Source organism: Emys orbicularis, chromosome 22 (assembly GCF_028017835.1).
Source record: "Emys orbicularis isolate rEmyOrb1 chromosome 22, rEmyOrb1.hap1, whole genome shotgun sequence".
Lineage (NCBI taxonomy): Eukaryota > Metazoa > Chordata > Testudines > Emydidae > Emys > Emys orbicularis.
Window position 1 is genome coordinate 22,126,588 of NC_088704.1, and position 25,274 is coordinate 22,151,861.

At 44.6% G+C, this 25,274-nt stretch overlaps 1 protein-coding gene across 1 annotated transcript in view; it reads right to left on the reverse strand.

Annotated features, from left to right (window-relative positions):
• ACOT7 (acyl-CoA thioesterase 7) overlaps window positions 1-25,274 on the reverse strand; it is a 97,448-nt gene that overhangs the window by 18,213 nt on the left and 53,961 nt on the right. Inside the window, exon 7 of the mRNA XM_065421319.1 lies at window positions 20,718-20,834. Within this exon, the coding sequence (XP_065277391.1) occupies window positions 20,718-20,834 (117 nt within the window). The remainder of the gene's footprint in view (window positions 1-20,717; window positions 20,835-25,274) is intronic.

Sequence of the window (25,274 nt, forward strand, 5' to 3'; positions counted from 1 at the left end):
AGAACATGGCTGCTGCTCACACAAGAGCAACACAATACCAGTTTAGGACAGGAAATGAGGAATACAATTTACAATGGGAAGCTCAGGGGGAATTTAGGGAGCAAGATATTTGGAATTTGGTCATATCAGGGCAATTCCACTATTCTTACTAGAAGTGCCATAAGAGCTACAAAGGACCACAAGAGCTCAGGACTTTGGTTTTGTATCTTCTCTGTAATACAGCATTGCTTCCCATCACCACGCTGGGGCAATGGCTCAGAGGGAAGAGTAGCACCAACCGAATCCCCCAAACACCTTCCTGGAGCACCCAGCCAGGCAGTGCACTGCTCGGAACAGACCCCACTAAGCCTGTGAGATCAGACTGGATCAAAGCACAGGAGGTATGGAGTATGGCTGGAGGCGTCCCCACACTGACACCAGAGCAGAATAAACATTGGCTACATAATGACATTTGTTTAAATCTGCCCCTAACGTGCTGACCTGAAATGTAACTATTAATTCTAGGGCCAATCACTCTAGATTTTAACCAAAGGCATAGTAGGTAAACAATGTTCCAGCCTATGCACTGATATCAGAGTGAGTTAGTTGGGATATGGAGCCTGATACTTCAGCAGAGAAAATTGAGCTGAGCTCTCCCAGGACTGGCATGCTGAGAGGTTTTTCTGGGATGGGAAAGAAGCTGTAGCAGTGTGAGGGACCTTGCTAAGTAGTATATTGAAACATCAGTCCTGTGCTTAAAGGCAGGAAGGGGTTCTTTGCAATGGGTCAGGGTGGCAGGGGCTCCAAGGCACTGAAAAGGGGCCATGTAGCTTGTAAGATCTCCCTGGGGCTGGTGCACAGATCTATAGCAGTAGTTGGGAAGACACGTGCAGGAGAGATGAGGCATGAAGGCAGCCCTGGACAGGCTGCTGCACACACAGCTGTAACGACAGCGCGTTCAACGTCAAAGCATTGTACAAATGTTCGCCAAACCACAACTGCCCACTGAGGCGGGTAAGCCAGAACCTTCTTTCAGAGACAGGAAACTGAGGCACAGACACACTAGGTGAAGTCCAGCTCCCCAGAGTTCAGGCCTAGAACTTAGATGTTCCTGTTTCCCAGTCCTGAGCTCAATCCATTAGACCACTGTGCCGCTGAATACAGCCCTGAGGTCTGGCACTAAAAGAGGAAAGAGGATACAGTGTTTGTATAGCAGGACTATGGATGGACTCCCCTACACACTTTAGGCCATGACTGACTTTCTCAAGCAATGAGCATGCACAATATGGCAGCTTTCGGGGGCACAGCCCCATGGAGAGGCCTAAAGTCCTTCTACCCCATCGCCCCGAGAAAGTGTTCTGTTTTGAACACACTTCCCACATTCGGGAAGTTCCTGAAGATGCACTTTAATGTAGAGCAAAACGGAACAGGCGGAGTCTGTGGCAGACTCAGGAGATGGATCTACGTAGCACTTAGAGACTAACGCATTAGTCGTAACTAAAGGTTTGCAGCAGACGGGTCTTTCAGAAAAGTTCCAGTTCACCACAGAATCTGAACTTGGAGTGCTGCAGTGCGTCCCTCTGTTCAGTCTCCCACTGAGCCTGCCTCTCTGAGTCTACTGCTCATTCGTGTTGGCTCGGCCAAATGCACTTCACATTTTTAATAATTAAACTTTTTTTTTTTTGAAGTGTGATTCCACTTTTATTTCAGTACAAAAATAACTTCTCTGCACCTTAAGTAGAAGAACCAATGCAGAGCATGACTAGCAATTTAGGAGACAAATAGTTAAGATAGGAGATGTGTAGAAAATCATCTACAGATAAATTCACCTAATGAGTTTTGATATTTAAAAGAAAAAACAGCAGGCTCCCCATGCTAATCATTGCCATTATCTATCATTTGAAACCTACTTTATAAGTAGAAATGGATTCCAATATATTTCACTTATAATGGAAAGTAAATACGGTCAAACTCCACAATGAAGATAATCACATTTTCTCAGAACTGTTACAGAGCAGCATAATACATACCAGACTGCAGTAATGCCACTTAAATAGCTCTTGGTGCTAATTTGGCTGCATAATAAACATACTGCAGGTCAGTTGTATTAGAATCTCTTTCTGGACTATGGGGCTCCTGTCTTAGCTTTTGTTTTCCTGGACTCCATTACATCCTGTTACTATAACATTTCTGTGCACATCTTGAGACCAAATGAAGGTAGGAACTGCCATATTAGAGCAGGCCAGCGGTCCATAATATCCAGGATCCCACCTCCAGCCACAGCCAGTAGCTGATGCCTCAGAGGAAGCCAAAGTCCAAACTGAACGTGCGCTGTGCTTCACATGGGGGATCAAGCCAACTCTCTGACACATCCCATAGGGAAAGAATGGCTGCACTATGGTACATTGCATTGCTCCCTCTTTCTTGGGTTCTGAGGTTTGGAGAAGGACAGAGTGCCTTCAGGGTAAACCTAATCAGAAAGGGGAAACACCACAAGGATGGACACCCACAGTCTTCAGCCACATGCCCCTTACCTAAAGGGAGAGAAGTCATCTTGCCTAAATCAAACGATTGCCAGGTAGAAAGCCCAATGGAACCGCACTGCAGAGCTTAAAGCACCACAGTAACACTCAGAGCCTTTCACCAGGGAACAGGGACAATGTTTTGGGCCCGTACGGCCTGTTCCCTGTACGTTGTGCCACAAAAGGGGAGGCACAAATGGCCACCTCATTTCTACCATGCCAAGGTGCCTCGGGGCTGCCGAATCATTTAGGTGTTCATGAAGTGTTTATTGAGCCTATAACGGTGAACTCTCCACAGCTGTCACTGAGTTAATTCACCACCAGCATGAAGAATCATACACACGGACATGCCGAAAAGGATATTTCGCTTTCAATACGTGTCACTAACAATGGTCTCATTTAGGGATTTATACTCACTGCATTCTTGGTAGGATGTTACAGAAATCCCCCAACAGACAAATCACAGATGGGGGGGGGGGGACGGGGGACGACGACACTTTGCTTTTTCAAAGGGCCAATCACACCAAAACGTTTGACACCAAACAAGTCCTGACGACAGCTAACCAAACCTTCACAGGGGAGATACAATCCCATGAGTAGATTTCTTGAAATATTTGCTGCTTAAATGACCTTGGCCTATAGGAAAGATTTTTCTCTGTGAATAAGGGGTATGGTAAAGTTACATGTGTCTGGAGCTGCTGGATTAACATCAACGTTTAATATAAATAATCAACTGCCAAACATGTCAAGACTGTCTGTATTCCTTGACCAAGACTGCAAATAGTTGTAAGAGATGATGCATGTTAACACAACACCTTGAAACCACCCAGACTACACAATAAAGCACCATAAGTATGTTATTTTGATGGAAATGTGGAACTCTTCCAAAATAGTTACTATAAAAGATAGTAAACTATTCCAAAGGCATTCAAGAATGCCTATGATCTCACTTAGGATTTGAACAAAGGAAACCTACAAAGCCGTGGAACTAAGTCCTTACTTCCTGTAGGAAACATATCACAGACCTCACCATCTTCCACTCCAAGTGCAAGGCACACTTCAACTGTCCTTCAGCATGAGCACAGAACAACACGTGCATGACGTATTTACCAAGCCAAAGCCCTACCAGTACAAAACACTCCAGTGCACATACAATTCTCCCCCTGGGGAAACTAAGAGAAAGCAAACCGCCCGTAACAGAGGGTAATCATATTGCTTGATGAGCTACTGGAGGCTCCTTGATGAGGTGGCTAGAGACCCCAAACGGAACAGAATTATGCTGTCAGCAGTAGCAGCTGCACCAAGTCACACCTGGAAAAGGAGCAGCAGCTGAAACTGAAGTCTGCTTCTCTTCCAAATGAGACAATTGGCAGAATATTGATGGCATATCACCAGGTATAAATGCAAAGAGAAGAGTGTAGTTTCGCTCTCTAGCTGGTACAGTCAGTCTTTGTGTAACACGCATATTATGTGCATGAGGGGATCTTTTATACTTCAAATGAAAAAACTCTGCTTGAGCCACAGGGAGAAAAACTTCATAATTTTCAATGATTCCTAATTAAAAGCAGACTAAAGTGGAAAAACATGTTGAATCTTGCACGGAAAGAGCTGGACCCAAGCTGGTCTCATGTGAAGCCTGTCAATGTGGTCGTCATTACTTGACAAATCATTGCAGTGTAAACCCGGTCAGTGGCAGAGCTGCCGCTCCAAGTACATGTAATTTTAAACTCAGCTGTGAAAGCTGAATCCCCGCCGGTCACCAGTCATTCTAGCACAAACAGGTCTCAGGAAGAAGGGGCAGAAAATCGCCACCTTTTCCCTTCCCCTCACTCAGGGAGACAGACACTCTCATGCTCACACATACAGAACAGCGGCACTGTTAATCAACTAAGCAATGCAAGCTCAGTCCTAGAAAGACAGTTATTTGGATAAAGAGGTGAAGAACGGAGAGTATGAACCCGGCAGCATCTCTCCCCCTTTTAGTTTGCTGGAATTCGATCTCTTTACACACCGATAGCCATCAGGGCTAGGACTCTAGGCTCAGTAGTATCCAATTCTAAGGTCTCTCCACAAGACAGTCTCCAAAGGTAGCTGTGCAAACAAACCCTTCATTTTTGGTTCTCCAGCTAAATCTAAACTGTGTGTCCTGCTTTAACGTTCCCACCCATCTGGTATTTTCACTGCTTTAGGATTCCTTTGCAGCACTGCAAGCAGCATTACTACTGAGACTGGAACAAGGAGTCCAAACAATGAATAATTCACAGTCCCACCGAATGCAGACAAGCCTTCTTGGGAACCCAGCCTCTCCCAAGTGCTCCATTTTGAACCTTTAGCCAAAATTCTCCATTTGTGACACTGGAATCATTTTCACAGCGGACAAGTCAAACACAGGACTGTGACCTCAGGTGGGGAATAAGCAGGAGCTGAACCTCTCAAAGCACTGAAAAGTCACATGCTCCTGCAAATGGGCCTACTAAGGGGAAAAACAGGGAAGAAACAAAGCAGGCACTGTAGGAGGTAGAGACCCCTTCTGAACAGGATTTTTTAAGACTCCTCTGTGATGTTAATAATCTGGGATTTTATTGCTCTTACTGGAAAGCTTCTCTACCTTCATTTTATTTATTTCATTATTTTTTTATTACTCTGCACACTTTGCTCCTCCTTCAGCAAATCCCCTGCCTGTGCCAGGCTGCCCTAAATATTGCATGAGTGAGTGACTCAGATGTGCCAGCCGTTTGGCCAAAGCACTGTAAGCTTTTCAACTTGGGAAGAATATAGGATAATAAATAAAGCTGTGTCTCTCCCTGAGCGCCCAGACTAATGGGCATTCCAGATAAGGCCCAGCCATAACTGCCTGGATCCTGCACGAATCCAGATATCTGGAAAAGTGGGGTCTGCTATGGAGGACAGGAGAGGGAGCACACCATTGGAGGTGGCTATGGGTGACGGAAAGGGAATGCTCCGCCGGACAATACAAGACTACTCCAGATTAAAATAGTTTCTTTACAGTCGTTAAGAATCAAGTCCAGGCTCACAAATCAGCCAGCACTTCACAACTTCCTTCCTCAAGTCTCCAGAGCAAACTCCAGTGGCTCTAGGCATTTGTCACCTGCAGCCAGGTTGAAGGAGCATCAGTGTGAAATCTAGGATTTATATTTAAATAAAGTTACAAGCACTTTCACGCCATGCATCTGAAGAAGTGAGGTTTTTTACCCACGAAAGCTTATGCCCAAATAAATCTGTTAGTCTTTAAGGTGCCACCGGTCTCCTTGTTGTTTTTGTGGATACAGACTAACACAGCTACCCCCGATACTAAGCAGTTTCTGGTACCTCACCAGCCTGAATCCTCCTGCCTAGCCTGTGCTTTTACAAAAGATTTCCTAGTTTTTAAGAGATGTTTCTCTCTCCTCTATTGATGGATGACGAGACTCATACAGGAAAAGGGAAACTACTGACCAGCTACCCCGGGGAGACAGTGAAACTGGCTACACAAAGTGCTGCCAAATGCAGAGTAAACTGAAGAGAAATTTTTTTTCTTTAATCCCCTCTATAGGGATCCTAGCTGTTAAGTGTAACAATAGTAGGTAAATAATTTGCAGAAAGAGGTGTGATTTCCCTTGGGGCTGTCCCTACTATATATGACAACAGCTGGAATCTCTTGTAATGTTCTCACTGCAAACCTCTCTTGCTCCTGGACTGAAACAGAGATACTTGCCACAGTGCTGGCACACATGATACAGACTAGACAAGGAACAGGTTTCTTGAAGGGAAGGATGCTCACTGTCAGCATGGGGAAATCATTTAATCTGATCCAATGTGCTTCTGAAAGGTCAATAGTTGTTGCTGCCTCTTGTCTCCTACTGCACCCCCAAAAACAAATTCTGACAGAGTCACAGCACTGATTGGGCACGTTTATTTCAAGACTGGGTTGGGTCCACTCAGAGGATCAGACATGTTAGAGGAATCTCTAAGCGATTTTCACATAGGGTCAAAAACTCAGCTGGCAATCAATTAGCATAGCTCCAGTAAAGCCAACAGAGAACAGAGCTATGACTATTATCCAGCCCTAACCTTGGAGTGAGTAAGCATAGGTGGTTACAGTTGTCACCCCCTGGGAGCAAGGGGGCTGGGTGCACATTCTAACCATTGCTTTTAGCTGCTTCAGTTCCACAAACTCTGTGCTCTGAGCTGCCATAATTTGCTATTAGATGGAACCTGGTACTTAGACATTGCAGGTGCAGTGACAGAGATGACATCTCGGCGCTAAGGAGCCCAGAATTGTCTGCAGTTAGAGGTGTCAAGACTCTTCCCTTGAGTGTTAGATCAACAAACTCCCAATGGCAAAAACTCAACCCTGGCTCCTCTCACCAGCCCCTGCTGCACAGGCAAAGTCTGGATAAAAAGATGGGCCACGCATCATGACCTGCAGGTCAAAGCCAAGCCCTCTCAGACCAACAGGGAACAACAGTCAGGGTCCTTCCAATGAGAATGCCACGAGCCTCTAGTCCCCTTCAATTCTAATATTCCAGTCAGCCGATGGTCCCTAAAGTCACAACAGCACAAAGAGAAAGCTGGGCTCTTCAACAATGGAGCCCAAATCCTGTATGCTTTATAGACCAAAGTCAACGCTGTGAGTGATTAATTACCGTTATTACAGTAGTGCCCAAACTTAATAGGTGCTGCTTAGACAGATGAGAGACAGCTCTCCAAAGAGCTTATCATCTCAAAAACCAAAACTCGGACAGAAGGTAAGGGAAAGGGATGTATCATTCCAACAGAGCAATCAGTACAGGGACAGGCACATGCCATGTTAGTTTCATGAAAAAAATTAACGTCAGACTCATTTCCTTGCAGGCACCAAACTGGAAGCCAGCGCTATCTACGTGAAGTGTTCCAGACAGCTCAGCACTGAGCGAGCAAGTGGACATGTTCTGTAGTAGCCAAAGTTCGCAAAGTGGTCCTGAAAGGTAGCCCCACGTACAGCATATTGCAGAAATCCAGACTTTACGTCAGAGAGAGATGGACTGTGGTGGCAAAGTCCTTATCTCAGAGAAGTGACCCAACTTCCAGGCATGGAGAAACTATAAAGAGGCAGTTCAGGCCACTGCCACTACCTGCCATACCATATGAAACCAGGGTTTCAAGAGACATACTGTTCCTATCAAATCCTCTGATAGGTTTCCCTAAATACCAACATCACGTCTATGATACAGAAGGTCAGAAGACAGGGTTTCCAGGTTCTCTGTAGCTCTTGGAGACTTCCACAGTGCCCAACAAAGAGATACTAAGACAAATTCAATCCTGGTATAAGTGGGAGCAAATCTATTAACATGAATGGTGCTGCAGTGCCCCTTACAGCAGGTTTGAATTCAGCCAACTGCTTTTATTGACCTGGCGCCATTGCATGGCCACTGATGTTCTCCATTTTAAGCACTGGGCTTAAGCAACATGTGAAGAGAAGGCAATTGCTATCGTTCTGAAGGTCTCTCTAACCCAGGGGTAGGCAACCTATGGCACGCGTGCCAAAGGCGGCACACGAGCTGATTTTCAGTGGCACTCACACTGCCCAGGGTCCTGGCCACTGGTCCGGGGGGTTCTGCATTTTAATTTAATTTTAAATGAAGCTTCTTAAACATTTTAAAAACCTTTTTTACTTTACATACAACAATCGTTTAGTTATCTATTATAGACGTATAGAAAGAGACCTTCTAAAAACGTTAACATGTATTACTGGCAAGCAAAACCTTAAATTAGAGTAAACTAATGAAGACTCGGCACACCACTTCTGAAAGGTTGCCAACCCCTGCTCTAACCAAATGGGAATGTCCCCTTTGGGAACTGCAGCTAGATTGTCCATGGAGCGACAATATGCCAAAGGGATGAAGCAGCAAAAAGAAAGAGTAAAAAACATTAACTAGCCCCGACCCTGGCCTGATGATGTACATTAGAGACCTCTAACAGCTCACTATTTAAACTAGATATGCTTCAAGGAATTCTGTCCCAGGAGGTGGCTACGAAACAGAACAAAGGAAACAAGACTGTTGTGTGTTCACGCAGGCACTCTTTCCATCTGAATTTACAGAAATTTTCCACTACGTCCAAACTGCTAATTGAACTGGAAAAGCCTGGGTTTTGGGAGACAGCTTCTCTCCACTCAGGGATGAGGAGATTTGACCCACATTTTCTCCTGTAAATGGCTTAAAAGCTATTTAATGAAATTTAACCTTTTGGTTTTTTAAACATTCCTATGCAATTTCAGCACCTTAGGGAAAGGAAGTGTTTTTCTTTACATTTCAGATTTTAAACCAACTGAAGCCAAAAGCAGAGCAAGTGATCTGTATACCAAGTTTACGTTTTGTAGCTTCATGCATTTCCCTTAAGGAAACACATTACAAAAACAGAGTGTGGAGTAAAAGTGATCTCTGAAAGAGCCATGGTACAGTAGTAGGTAAAACAAAGGAAATGCCCAAAATGGGGTTGAGATTAAAGGTAACATTTTCTAAAAAGGGGCATTTTTCTTTAATCATAAGAGTGTGTCCAAAAGCACTTGGCCTAACTCTGGAAGCAAAACTCCCCTCGACTTAAACAGAAGCCCCTTCAGTCCTGTAAGCTTAGGCCTGGGTTTTGTGGGAGGTTAAATAAGAGCTTCTTCTCATTTTCATGAGAATCCTGAGGGTGCTGCTGACTGGATGGGTCATGCCCTACACATGAAACCCTTGAGTTAGGGAGAGGGAAAGACAGCCAGTTGGCAACTTGGAGATGTTTTATACTTTGTTATTTAAGGACATTACTCAATGAGGGAAGCTACAGTAGAAGTCCTCATTTCCATTCTGATTTGACACATCAATTTACTAAAATCCAAGAAACTGCATGTTCAGTTGGCATCAACAAATCACAATGCACCAACCTAAGAAGGTTAATATGAACACATTTTGGGGAGAGAGGTAGAATATTCGGCCACTTTCATTCAGATGTAGAAGTGTACGTTAAGATAAGAACATAAAAAGGGCCATACTGGGTTAGTCCAATGGTCCATCTAGCTCAGTATCCTGTCTCCCAACAGTGGCTGATACAAAATGCTTCAGAGGGAATGAACAGAACAGGACAATTATCGAGTGATCCATCCCGTTGTTCAGTCCCAGCTTCTGGCAGTCAGAGGTTTAGGGACACCCAGAGCAGGGGGCTGCATCCCTGACCATCTTGGCCTATAGCCATCGATGGACCTATCCTCCAGGAACTTAATTCTTTTTTGAACCCACATACATTTTTGGCCTTTACAATGTTCACTAGCAACAAGTTTCACATGTTGACTGTGCATTATGTGAAATACTTCCTTACGTCTGTTTTAAATCTGCTGCCTATTAATTTCACTGGATGACCCCTGGTTCTTGTGTTAGGGAACTGTTATTTATCCCTTCACATATCAGCTTTCTCCACACCAATCATGGTTTTATAGACCTCCACTATACCCCCCTGTATCATCTCTTTTCTAAGCTGAACAGTCCCAGTCTTTTTCATCTCTCCTCATATGAAAGCTGAGCAGGGCCGCCCGGGGAGGGAGGGGGCAAGTGGGGCAATTTGCCGCGGGCCCCTGGAGCGGGGTCCTTCACTCGCTCCGGGGGCCCTGGAAAACTCTCGCGGGGCCCGGGCCCCCGGAGCTTCTTCCGCTCCGGGTCTTCGGCGGCAATTCGGCAGCAGGGGGTCCTTCCGCTCCGGGACCCGCCGCCGAAGTGCCCCGAAGACCTGCAGCAGGGGGTCCTTCTGCCCCGGGACCCGCCGCTGAAGTGCGAGGCCCCCTGAATCCTCTGGGCGGCCCTGCAGCTGAGTAATTTAATAGCAGAACTTTTAAGACAGCACTTTGTACAAAAGTTCTATGGGGCATTAGGGATTAAAAAAAGTTTTGTTCATTTTCAGTAAAGTTATTTCAAATGACTGTAGTTAATATTTAATTGTATATAAGCCATAATTGATCATGATTTTACATACACAGAGCTAGTAGCCTAACCGGGCTATGAACGAAGTTTGTTTAGCACCATTAAATGAACATTTAGAAGTTCTTTCTCTCTCTCAGAAACCGGTACACGGCATACTTAGATCACAGATATGGAGAGGCCTCATAGCCTATAGCTTCACACATTATAAATACCAGTTGGGATTCATGCACATCTGGCAAGAGGATAACGGGCTGCAGTTATTGCTATTTCTCTGTAGACCAGCACAGTCCATGTCATAAGCTGATATTTGGTATCTTTAATATGACAGCACTGTAGGATGCTGCTGCTACACTGATCTGATGTACTTCGAGAGGATATTGGGTCACATTAATTCCCCCCACAGAAGTGGCCCATGCACTCTAAGCACTAACCTCAATGGTCAGATGATCTCATTCCATCACATTCAAGGGAGCTAGCTTCCTGCAGCCACTTAGGCACAGTAATAGCTCAGAGAAGGAAACCAACACCACAAACTACTTTGTATTATGACCTTTGCCAAATGGACTAAAAGCTAGGCCAGGTCCCTTCATTTTTTTGGTCATTTGTGAAAAAAACACTAGGGGTTGTTTTTTCTGCCCCCACTTCTCTGCGAGCAACAAGACCCCTAGAAAAAACATTGGCAGAAAGTCTTATGTAGGCTGTGACAATGCGGTTCTGGCGGAACCCAACTGAGAGTGCCAACTCAGGACAAATTGCTCAAGCAGGGCAGTTACAGCCCAAGGCTGGGGTTTTCCCACCTCTAAGGCAAACCAAACCAACCAGACTAAGAGGACTTCGGTCTCACCCCACTGGCTAACCGCAAGTCTCATAAGCAATCTCCTTGGACACTCCAGTTTCCCAGATTACCACCCGTGCCACTCGTTATGGGGACAAATGGTTATGAAAACCAAGACCCCAGTAAAAGAAAAAGGTTCTCCTGATCCCAAAGGACCAAGCCCCAGACCCAGGTCAATATACAAATCAGATCTTACCCACAAATCACGCTGTTGCCAATCCTTTAGAATCTAAAATCTAAAGGTTTATTCATAAAAGGAAAAAGATAGGGATGGGAGTTAGAATTGGTTAAATGGAATCGATTACATACAGTAATGGCAAAGTTCTTGGTTCAGGCTTGCAGCAGCAATAGAATAAACTGCAGGTTCCAATCAAGTCTCTGGAGTACATCCCCCGCTGGGATGGGTCCTCAGTCCTTTGTTCCAAGCTTCAGCTTGTAGCAAAGTTCCTCCAGAGGTGTGAAGCAGGATTGAAGACCCAATGGAGACGAGGCATTAGCCTTATATAGTCTTTTCCAGGTGTAAGAACACCCCTTTGTTCTTACTGTGGAAATTTACAGCAAAATGGAGTCTGGAGTCACATGGGCCAGTCCCTGCATACTTTGCTGAGTCTCAAGGCATATTTGCCTTTTCTCAATGAGTTCATTGTATAGCTGATGGTTCTTAATGGGCCATCAAGCAGGCTTGGCAGAGCTAACACCAGCTTGTCTGGGATGTCACCCAGAAGCATAGCATAAGTTTGCAACACAGACAGTATAGAGCCAATATTCATAACTTCAACTATAACACTGATACACACATATAGACAGCATAATTATAACCAGTAATCCATAACCTTGTCTTAGACACCCCCTTTGACCCCCTTTATACAAGATTTGGGTGCCACTACAGGACCTTGGTTGCAACAATGATCTATATGGTCCCAGATTATATCAATAACGTCACACCCCCAACGCAAAATTGATGCAGGAAGGGATGACACAAACATCACTGACTGCATCCCAAGAGCTCCCCATCCTTGGGTCTGTCTCACTACAGCTAGTCTTGGGTTAGAAGCTGTACCAGTGTATAACAGAAATGGTTTATCAAAGTCATGTTCAATAACATGATTGAACCTCTTTACAAACTCAAGGTAAAACTTAGTTAGAACAATAGTGGATTGGATCTGCTCTTGCAGCATGGTTCCTGAATGTCTCATGTGATTTTGCCACGAGCTAAAGAAAACAGCTACTTTACTCATACAAGCTTTGGCAAATATTTGGAACTCAATTAACATCAAGTCAATGTAGATATTAAGGTTGTTTACAGTACAGGAATTTTGGCCTTTAGCCATGAAAGCAATATGGTAGTGCGCCTCGGTTTCCCTTTTTATACAGCACATTAGGTCTGGAATGTCTTTTCCCCTGTAAAAAGTTCCAATACTGTTTACAGGCATTAACTGTGAAACACCATTATAACAAGGCCTTTTAACATAAAGTGTGTTCTCATGTATTCCTTTTAACCTGTTCAATGGATTTTCCAAAAGATTAGGCACATTGTACATTTTTACAGTTTGTGGTAATAGCAACACATTTGTTACAAAAATTACCATTAGCAATAATAACAAATTCATTGCAAGTGTCCATTTACAATCATGTTTGTCATGGCACACCTTTGGCTTAATACCATTGGAGTTTGGGCAATTTAGGGTTAACCTGTGGCTTCCCTTTGCAAAATTTAGTTTTCTCTTTCCTCCTTGTCCTGCAGGATCAAACCCTGATTTCTTTTGCTTAACAGAATTCACTGGCTGATGGGGTGGGCTCTTTGTGCTAACAGCTATTAGCAAGTCCTTCCTCTCCCAGCCAGGCAAGTAATTTGCATTACCACAGACAGGAGCCAGTCCACCAGTTTTCATATTCTTAACTGCTATCATTTCCAAGGCTGGACTCTGTCTTAAAGAGATACCACACAAATCCAAAGAGTCTGAGGGTGAGAGTTTGCTTGATCTCCCCTGCATCCTCAAGCATTTGGCCATAAAACTGTTCTGCTCTGAAACACCAGTAACCAAATCTGTCCTCAGACCCTGAAGCACCAACTGCTTACTTAACGAATTAGCATGGAGACAGTCCTGTCCCAACACCATTGTCTTCCCAACAAGATGGCCACACACAGCCACCTGGTTATATGGCTGCTTAACTTTCTTAACAGCTCTTACTTCATCTGAGACCTTCTCAAAGCTACCCACACTGGATCTTTCAAAAGGAAAGTCAGTGGATCCATTCACAACAGAAAATTTCTGGCTGTTAGGAACTGAAACTTCCTTGATTAAATCACTCTCACACCCTTCAGTTGCAGTGAACTGCTTGCACAGATTACCATGAGGATTCCTTTCCCCAGGAGCTTTTCTAAGCAGCAAATTTCCCCTCACAGAAATTTTGCCCTTACCCTCTTCACCTAGGGCTTGCTCTAAAGGAACACTTTCCTGAGCAACAACAGACTCTGTCTGGGTCTTACTTACATTTAGGATCACCTTTGGCCCATCAGGCAGATTTCTACACAATCCCCTTTCAGGCAAACCCATAGACTCATCAGATGAAAGGTCAGAAGCATTCTCCTTTCCTTTGCCACACACAAGCTTAGGCATTTTGTCCTTTTTGCTACAAGTTGTTAAACTGTCCGTAGGCACCACAACCAAATTACCTTTCTGCTCTCCTTGTGCCCTGGCTAGGGTATCACTCTGATTAGACAGAGTTGTTACCCCCTTCTCCAACCACACATGAGCAACAGGCAAGATACAAGCACTAGAATCGTCTGGTCTCTGGGATTTTGCTAAGACACTAACTGGATGCAACCTAGTTACAGTGCCATTCTCCCCAGCAGACACAAACTTAGGACCATTCCCTTCCTGGGCTTTAGTTGAATCCAGAACCAAATCTGATGCAACTGAATTACTCTCAACCATCACAGGCTGAAAGGCACCTTCTGTCTGCTCCACAGACAAAAAAGAGTTGGAGACACATTTTCCTTTACTAGACACACACTGTGGGATTTCATTTCCCTTGTCCCAGCACACCGGGCTGTTCACAGACAACTGCTTGGAGACTGGGGTAGCTTCCTCCATAGGCAAGTCAATACCCCTGACAGACACAGGCACATTTCCTTCACTGTCCCTATTCTTTACACAGGAAACAGATAAGGTATGGGGACACTCATCTTCCACTCTCCTTGCCTTCCCAAACTGCTGACTAGATAAAGCCATCAGCTCACAAGGCTGCCTAGGCTCATCCAAAATCTCCTCTCCCTTCGCTTGATCTAATTCCAGATTTACTTTTGAGACATTAGATAGACATTCAGAAACTTCATTCCCAGCCAAACAGCTACTTTCCAAAGACAAACTTTTGGAGAAACCCTCCATAGGCACAACCTTAGGATCAATCCTGTCCTGTGCCTGGTTTGTGTTAACTTGACTGACCATAGCTTTAATATCATTTCCAATCATAATATCCTTAGGGAGTGTGTCTTTTACTCCCACAACCATGGTGCCCTCAAATCCCTTCCATTTCAGGTGGATTTTAGCCAAAGGCACCCTGACAAAATACTCAGAAAAGGCTACAACAGTCACATCTTCACCTGGCAAATAATCTTTCTTCCTGACAAGACTTGCTTTAACCAAAGTGATATCTGCTGCGGTGTCCCTCCATGCCATGCACCTTACTCCATTCACTTCTGCACTGCTAATAAACTCCGCATTATTTCCCCCATATTTAGCTTTAATGTGAGTTTTAAGGTCAAATTCTTCAGAGACCACAGAAACAGCATTTGCACACAGGGCATCAATGCTGGGCTCTGTGTAGCTTGCCTGTGAGTTTATAACAACAGGGTTAGCATTTGCCGTGGCATTTGGGGTTGCTGGTTTTGGGCTGCCCTTCAGTGTTGGGCAGTCTGGTCTCATGTGGCCCAGCATACCACAGTGATAGCATGTAACCTGTTCCGTCCTGGGATGTGAGTTCCTACCCTCCGGGCCCCCTTGAACTCCTTTAGAAGAGTCAGGTTTACTTTTAAATCCTTCCCTCCTCTTGAACTGGGGAGAATGGGGATTAGTTTTCCCCGGGGTTTTACACCCTTCTCTAGCTCTGTTTTGGGTATGGGCATCCGCAATCTCTGCTGCCCGTAGGACTGACTCAGGGTCCCTATCACACACAGCTGCTCTCACATTGTCAGGCACAATGTTTAAGAACTGTTCCAAAGTTATTAAATCCAGCAGTTTTTCAAAACTCCCATGCGCCTTGGCTCCCACAACCCACTTTTTAACAAAACCCATCAGCTTATGAGCACATTCTACAAAAGTACAATCCTTAGACATTTTAAACTCTCTAAACTTAACTCTGTAAGATTCAGGAGTAACCTTGAACCGCCTTAACACAGAATCCTTAAACCGCTCATAATCTAAGGCTTCTTGTTCCCCCAAGTCATTAAATACCTCCCTGGCTTTTCCAGTCAGTCTGGTCAGCAGGACAGGCATTCGCTGACCCTCGGGGATCTGGTACAGATTGCAGAGGCGTTCAAAGGTAGATAAAAACTCCTCTATATCCTCAGTATCGTTGTAAATGGGACACATCCTTTCCCAGTTTTTCTCATGGCGGTGGGGAAGTGGAGTACCAGGTGGGGATGACTTTCTCCGCTCTTCCATTACTTGGAGCTGAAGTCTGGCCGTCTCCTGTTCCATCTTGTGAGTCTCCTGTTCCATCCTGCGAGTCTCCTGTTCAGCAGCGAGCAGCTCTAGACGCCCCTTACGAGCTCTCTCTTCTAATTCAGCTATTTTTGCTCCTCCAGCAATCGAAGATCTGCTAGCTTCTGTTCATGCTCAAATTGCAGTTTACTTGTCACCTTTTGCATCCTAATTTTTTCTGCATCTTCTGTAGCCTCAGGTAAGGGCTGTGCTCTTGCCCCCTGATCACTGGCTATTAACAGATTTCTCAGTTCTTGATTTGTAGCTTTCTTTCTAAAGCTTATCCTCTTTTCTGAACACAAATTTTCCAGGGCTTTTTTGCCAAGTCCCTCATATGCTCTTTGCTCAGCCATTGCAGCAGCTCTTTAACCACAAAACTCTCAATCCCAAAATTCAAATTTGGATAGCGTGGGGTTCTGACCCAAAGCTTAATTGACCTGGTTCTGTGGATCCTGCCGACTACGCCACTGTGACAATGCGGTTCTGGCGGAACCCAACTGAGAGTGCCAACTCAGGACAAATTGCTCAAGCAGGGCAGTTACAGCCCAAGGCTGGGGTTTTCCCACCTCTAAGGCAAACCAAACCAACCAGACTAAGAGGACTTCGGTCTCACCCCACTGGCTAACCGCAAGTCTCATAAGCAATCTCCTTGGACACTCCAGTTTCCCAGATTACCACCCGTGCCACTCGTTATGGGGACAAATGGTTATGAAAACCAAGACCCCAGTAAAAGAAAAAGGTTCTCCTGATCCCAAAGGACCAAGCCCCAGACCCAGGTCAATATACAAATCAGATCTTACCCACAAATCACGCTGTTGCCAATCCTTTAGAATCTAAAATCTAAAGGTTTATTCATAAAAGGAAAAAGATAGGGATGGGAGTTAGAATTGGTTAAATGGAATCGATTACATACAGTAATGGCAAAGTTCTTGGTTCAGGCTTGCAGCAGCAATAGAATAAACTGCAGGTTCCAATCAAGTCTCTGGAGTACATCCCCCGCTGGGATGGGTCCTCAGTCCTTTGTTCCAAGCTTCAGCTTGTAGCAAAGTTCCTCCAGAGGTGTGAAGCAGGATTGAAGACCCAATGGAGACGAGGCATTAGCCTTATATAGTCTTTTCCAGGTGTAAGAACACCCCTTTGTTCTTACTGTGGAAATTTACAGCAAAATGGAGTCTGGAGTCACATGGGCCAGTCCCTGCATACTTTGCTGAGTCTCAAGGCATATTTGCCTTTTCTCAATGAGTTCATTGTATAGCTGATGGTTCTTAATGGGCCATCAAGCAGGCTTGGCAGAGCTAACACCAGCTTGTCTGGGATGTCACCCAGAAGCATAGCATAAGTTTGCAACACAGACAGTATAGAGCCAATATTCATAACTTCAACTATAACACTGATACACACATATAGACAGCATAATTATAACCAGTAATCCATAACCTTGTCTTAGACACCCCCTTTGACCCCCTTTATACAAGATTTGGGTGCCACTACAGGACCTTGGTTGCAACAATGATCTATATGGTCCCAGATTATATCAATAACGTCACATAGGCACACCACCTTGGAAGATGTTGCACTGGCTTGTGACAGCAACCTCACCTTTCCATTTGCATTACTGCTCCCATCCACAGAGACACTATAGAACAGGCTCTATAAAATAGCTTTATTCCAAGCAATCTGACTCGCCATTTGGTAGGGGAGAACTTGTGGGTGAGCCACTCATTGGTAATGGCATTTTCTTTGTGACCGGAAAGGCCCTATCTAAATTAGGGTCTCAAACAACTCTGGGCAGACTTTGATGGACACACTCATTCGTTAGGCCAAATCCCCAAGTCTTTACTCAGGCGATGGAGTTTGGATTTCAGAAATGAGTAAGGACTTCATAGTTTAGACTCTACTGGTGGTAGTTAGGACTTTAATTTTATTAGTTTTTAAAACAAAGATTTGCTAGAGTTTCTGTCTCCAAAGTTACTTTCCTGCACTGAAAACAGTCTGTGTCCAAAGCCGCTCCTGTTGGAGGAATAATCCTATTACAATCCTGATTTTTAAATTAATTGCTGGAGAAAGTTCCTTACTCTATTGACGTTCGTATTCATAAAGAATTCCTCTCAAAACCCCAGCACGTTGCACTGTGTACGTTCAGTCTGAAGGCATCTGCAAACTTTCCCTGGGATGTAACTAGCCAAATCATACTCTAACGACAGGAGTTTACTGGCTATTGCATATTCCTTTCCACTCATTTTTAAAACACAACATTGGGTTTATCTGCATTGTTGTTATTGCAGGATATTTTAAACTCATTTTGGCTAGAACCCTAGAAACATCCTGTCTCTCCTGAGCAGCTGGATAAAATTTGCAATGGATGGAATATTTTCTAACAAGAACAATCACATTAAATTTACCAACTGCACTCTATACTTTCTAAAATGGTTGTAAAAATCAAGGCTGCTAGAAAAAAGATTTTGATTTCATTACTTGTTTAGGAATGTGCAGTTTCTCTGCTCACTGAGGGAACTGCATAATTATAGATTAATGCTGACATTAATCATGCCCCTCTGAGCTGGAATTTTGAGAAGCTGGTATTTCGGAGGTTATGTAATTTTCTGAAATGCCCTACCAGCTCAGACCTGAAGAAGAGCTCTGTGTGGCTCGAAAGCTTGTCCCTCTCACCAACAGGAGTTGGTCCAGTAAAAGATATTACCCCACCCACCTTGTCTCTCTACCAGCTCAGAGTAAGACATGAAGGGCTCACGACCAATACTTGTACACATGGTAAAGAAACTGGATCCCTCCAACTTTGGGATTCCATTTCACTTACAAACCAAGAATAACATAGGCCAACTACTTTAACAAATGAGCTAACAATAAGCTTGGGAAGCTTAAACTCATAACTTTGCTAGACACTAAAAATCGTGCTCTTAATAAAGACACTGGATTTATTGCATATTACAACAATAACCTGCTAGCCCCCCTTCTTGTCTGTGGCTGCAGGGTTAACGGGCCACTTCACCCTGAACGACCCCTTAGAATATGTGTTAACTACTCATGCTAAACAATCTGTTCCACTTTGCACTTAGCTGTGATTCTGGAAGTACCTTTCCCAGACCGGAAGAAGAGCTCCAAGTGGCTCAAAAGCCTGTCTCGTTCATCAACAGAAGCTGGTCCAATACAAGATATTATCTCACCCACCGCTACAAATTAATGGTGCAAATATCCGATATTTATTTACAACGTAACAGAAGGCAGAATTTCACCTACTCCCTTCAGCAAGAAAAACTTACAACCTGGTGTGGGGGTGGACAGTCAGTGAGCTTAAACATAGTTTTACGTCAGCAAATCAAATTTTGGTAAAAATGTGTGTCCTGAAGTGACAACTCAAAATCTCTGCTATCCCCAACAATAACAAAGTCTGCAGCTTGGGGGGCCTGGTCACACTGAGGCCTTGACAGCCTGTGCAGCAATTTATAATCTCCAGGGTTGTCAATTTTAGACAGCAAAGGTGAGTGTTAGGCAGACACAGAATTTCACTGATCCTGACTGAATACGTATTTCATGGTGCATTTAGCAGTGTCATTTATTTAGGTAATTTGTAACAAAGCTGCACAATGTTAGGCTTTCGTTTCCTTTAATTTAGCACTGGCAGTGAGTACCTGCTGTGTGCAATATGGGAACTGAACCGTATGAACTAAATGTTAAGTCATCTAGGGAGCCAATACCAAGCTCAGTGCTCACAACCAGCCTCAGACATTCTGCTTGCTTCTAGACCCGCGTGTCCTGTTCCATTCAAGCGGATTGGGTTGCATGAACGTAAATGAGAGGGAAACTGGCCCATTTAGTCTTTTTCTGGGGTATGCTTTCACCTCAGAGCAAGAAATGCTACAAGCATGACTCTACACACAGCAAGATGGAAACAACTTCATAAATTCGTATGTAAACAAGTGCCCAAAGGTGTGGGGGCTGCCTGAACAGGACGCCCCCAGAGCTCTGCCTCCAGCACCCACATCCCTAGTACTGGAACTCGCATACAGGAGTATTTTGGGGTGGTTGGGAGATTGGGTTTCCGAGAAAACCCACCAGGAACAAGAGACGCAAGTTGATTTGGTAATGATGGTTAATGAAGTTCTCTTTTCTCAAGGAGATAAAACATATACACCTCTACCTCAATAGAACGCTGTCCTCGGGAGCCAAAAAAATCTTACCGCGTTATAGGTGAAACCGCATTATATCTAACTTGCTTTGATCCACTGGAGTGCGCAGCCCTGCCCCCCCGGAGCACTGCTTTACCGCGTTGTATCCGAATTCGTGTTATATCGGGTCAAAGGTGTATTGTCTGCCTGAAAGCATGTCTATGAACTGCTTTTATCTGACAAGTAGTCTAAATGACCTTTACCGCTCCTTGTGACAGGAACGCCATCCCTATGCATGCATGTGTAGATTACCTATTTTGGCCTTGGAATCCAATGGAGTGGAATAATATTTCAAGATGAAGATTTTGGCTCAGCTTTACCAAATCAAATCCACTGGGACCAGTCTAGCAGCTAGGGCTCAGCACCAGACTGATTTCTCCAACCCGGTCTGTCTGTCTCGGTTTCGTTTCTCTGGCCACAGACTGGGCTTCCCCTTCACTTGGCTCCCTAGCGACCAGACACGGGGGTCATGACGGGGCTTCAATAAAACACCAATAAAGTCAGAATCGTCTAACGAGCGGCTTATCCCCTTATGCTTAGGACTGGTCCTTTACCTTTTTTGAGCTTCTCATGGAAGTTAATGGCATCCACAGAAGCTGTGACAATGTTGGTCTTACAATGGCGAGCAGCTACAATTCCAGCTACCTCGTCCATTAACTTCATAGTAACACCTGCAAGGGGAGAATTACAGATTAGTGATCAAACCGAATACAGGTTGACTTTCCTAGACTTAAGGTTCTTCTGAAAAACAACAGCAAGATACACTTCAAAGAGGACAAATTGTAAATGAAGAGTTGGCTACTACCATGTTTCCTGCACTCTGAACAGGCATTCATTCTACCCCCATTCTGGGAACACGAAGGGCAGCAGACTGCTCTCTCCATTGAGATGCTGGAAACAGCTGACCAGGGTTTGGTCTGGTCTCAGAAGTAACCGACTGGCATGGCCCCTGCCTACAGGCACTTACAATTTAAGTGTAGCCACGATGCAATGTGTATGGTTGAAAAACCCTAGAAAGGATGGATTGACAAGGAATCGGGATAACAGGAATACTCCCCCACAGCCAACCAGCCTGAAGGCACAGGTACATTATAACAAACATCTATAAACTGAATCACGGACCCCTTTATTGCAGGCATCCCACAAGGCATGACTGTTCAAGAGGGATTCAGATGAAAGAAAGGTAGTGGGTTTGTGGAGCAGGTCAGCAAGGGCATTCCAGAGCTGGTTATACTCTGCACGCAGGGCACGTCTGCACTGAAAACTTAAGTCGACCTATGTTAGGTCGACTCACAGCCAGCTCAGTAATTACTGCGTGGTTCATGTCCACACTGCCCTGTCGGTGGTGCACTTCCATTGACTTAGAGGGGCAGTGTGGGGGCTGCCCTGAGGCTCCTGGCTTCCTGCCAGGCTGTTGCCCGGGCTCCCTGCCCCCGGCCGAGGTTCTCAGCTCCCCTCCCCGCGAGCCCGGCAGCTGCCCAGCAGGGAGCAGAGAGGGGCAGCCATGTTCCCGGCGGGGAGCCGAGAACCCTGGTGGCTGCGGTGCTCCCGGCCAGGAGCCTCGGTGCAGCCGGGTTCCCAGAGGGGAACGGGGAGATGGGAGCCCAGGCAGCGGCCTGGCTGAGAGGGGGAGGTAGGCCCCTGGGGGCAGACTGGCTCTAGCTGGAGCCCCTGCCCCACCGGGCTCTGTCGTCAATTTCACAGCTCTAGTATGGAGCCGTGACATTGACAAGAATGACAGCCAACAGTCAATGTGTCTACCTGGACACTGCATCGCCCCATTACATCGACATAAACCCTACGCCTCTCGTGGAGGTGGAGTTATGTCGGTGTAGTAGGGCGCTTACATCGGAGGGAGCAAAGCTGCAGTGTGGACACTGACATAATTAGGTTGACGTAAGTTGCCTTACGTCGACCTAACGCTGTAATGCAGACCAAGCCTTAGACTTCATTACTAAGCAGTTTAAGCTTTAAAGTCTCATGTGGCATCATTGTACACTGCTCCCCAGCTATCAGAAATCTAATAACATGTAAAGAACACATTCCCTACTGCCTTTCACGGGCTGAAGGATTGTTCATTACACTAGCAAAAAACAAGTGAAGGAACCGCTGATCGTCTGCCTGTCTACTCAATGTTTAACCATTACAGACACCTTATTATGTAGCCTTTTGGCCTGACAACAAGGCTTATAACAGCAACACAGTATGTGATTGAAAAGAACAGAGATGCAAAGGAGACCCCACCTTGCTAATGGATTACAGTTTATTTTATTAATTCAGCTTGTATCACATGTGACCTGTATGGCTCCATTCTGTGGTGATAAAGGCACACCACCACCCAGCTTCTCCAAGCACTGCTCATATGTATGCACACTCCAGGGATATTCAGAAGCAAATGGTCTGTGCTACAAGGACATATCGTCTTTAAATCGTAAATTGCAGGTTTCATACCCATCAATTGCTAAAGCTACTGTAGCGGTTTTGTTAAAAGAAGCACTGAGGCAAAGCGTCCTGAAATGTATTTAGCACAGTCTTCAATCAAAGGTAACCTGCACTTCACCTCAAAAGCTCTTATTCCCACTATACCCAGTGGATGCGAAAATGAAACTATCAACCTGCTATTTATCTGCAAGTTGGGTAATTTATGCCTTTTACTTCATGTTTTCACACCATCAGATGACAGATTCATGACCCAGTTGTACAGTACTATAAAGAACAGGCAGAGAAATTTTTTCAGGTACTCCAAGCCGAACCTTCAAGTCACTGCAGGCAGAATAACCATGTAAAGCAAATGACAGACAAAGATGGACTAAGAGGATCTTTGTCGCAGGTATTTTGTGAGAGTCAGCACTGTGCTGCATGCTCATTTGGGGATAAAACTACAAACGAACTGGAAGCTTACGGGGGTGACCCTTTTGCCAGACCAATTACATGGCAACATACAGCGGCTGTGCTCTGCTTTGGACACAGACACACTTGTATCCTCTGACTCTGGGGACAGAGGAGAAGGAATTATTTGTATTACAGTGGGACCCCTGATCCCATTGTGCTAGGCCCTGTAGAAACACCCCCCCCCCCCGAGCTCTCCTGACCTGAAACGCTTGCTATATTACAACTGAACGGTTTGTGATGATAGAATAGAACAGCTCGCAATGCACAACTGTCTGAAGTGCAAATTCCCCTAACCTTATATGGAATTCAGCTGAACAACTCCGTTTTCTGCTGCCCAGCGTATACTAGCAGAGAGGGAAATAAAGTAATGAAGTAAAATGAACTGTACCTTTTCAGGCATCACCCCACCCCCAATCCCAGGGCTCCTCATGCTCAGCTCTAGGACATTTCTTCCTTCCTGCAGACGCTGTCTGCTCTGCAACCGCTTACAGTCTTTCCAGATGCTCGTGCTTAAAATAAATGGTTCCCAATGGGTTTCTACCAAAATTCCATTCCTGCTCATTCAATTCCATTGAGCACATCCCTTCCACTAGAAAGCTTTTCAGACACCCCGTGCCCAGGAAAGGCCTAACAGCGTTTCCACTAACAGAGGGTTGCCACTGGTGGCTGAGACTCCTGCACATTGAAGGAGTTACAGAACCAAGCTCTGGGGCACCAAGTTCAGGTCCTAAGTCTCTCTTTTAACCTCCTTCCCCTGAGCCTCAATTCCCCATCGGTAACATGAGGATAATACCACCCCCTCACCTCATGGCGGTGTTGTGAAGGTAAGTGTTTGCCAAGAACTCAGATACTAGAGTGAGGAGTGCCATACAAAAACCCTTGACGAAACTGATCATTCTGACTTCAGAGCAGGGCTTGAATATTATGCAATAAATAAGGTGCACACGCTGACTCATGAGGATAAAACAAGATACTGAATAGCTGCTCACTGAGTAAGCGACATCCACCCTGTGCACTTAGTGAGGCAGGGGCCTGTGGAAATAATATGGGATGATGTAATTTAGGAGGGTAGCATAATGAATATGCACAAGGGGGGCTAAATTAAGGTTGCACAGGCAACCTTAATTCTTGCATCTCCTAAGTTTTGAGTGCTTGATTGTGCAAGCTTAATACTATTCCTTTAACAGTTTTTGCATCTGATTTTGTCGATTTTTAAAAAAAGCAATCTGAAAAAACAAATTCCTTCATGTGGAATCATACTGACACCCATAGGCGCTGACTTTTGGTTTTGCCAGTGGGTGCTTTTGAAGAGGTGTGTGTTGGGGGGAAAGCTATTTTCAGCATATTTATATACTACATTCAATAACTAGAATATGAAAGTATGTTTATCATTGATATCTTTATTTTAATAATGATTCAATTGTTATGAACTACATAACTACATTCTCCTGATTTACAGTATATTAAAATCATTGCAATCACCTAAAAGCTGTCTTCACTAACAACCCAGTTGAAAGACATTATGTCTCACTGTAGCTTTCTGGATGAAACTGTCAGCAATCGTATTTACATGTATTTCTTATGCAATCTTATTTCCCTGGTATTGTTTTGATGCACGTTAAGGACAGCTACATTATTCAGTTGCATCTGTCCCACTGATGACTGGAGACAGTTTTTAAGTCTTCTGAAGCTGGAGAATGAGTTCAGGAGGATACAGGCACAGGGAGAAGATTCTTATAGATCTGCAGTATTCCGGAAACATAGTGCTTCCAAAGTACTGCAAATTACTCCAGGATCTCTTTCTTGATGGGTAACAGCTAATTTAGGCACCATCATTTTGTATATATAGTTGGGATTATATTTTGCCATATGCATTACTTTGCATTTAACACTGAATTTCATTTGCCATTTTGTTGCCAAGTCACCCAGTTTTGTGAGACCCCTTTGTAATTCTTTGCAGTCTGTTTTGGACTTAACTATTTTGAGCAATTTTGTATCATCTGCAAACTTTGCCACCTCACTGTTTACTCCTTTTGCAGATCATTTATGAATATGTTGAACAGCCCTGGTCCAAAACCAGTACAACCCCCTCGGGGGACACCACTATTTACTTCTCTCTGTTCTGAAAATGGACCATTTATTCCTATGCGTTTTTTCCTCTCTTAACTGGAGTGCCTGGGAATGCTTTCAGGATCATCGAACAATCCTTAATTTAATAA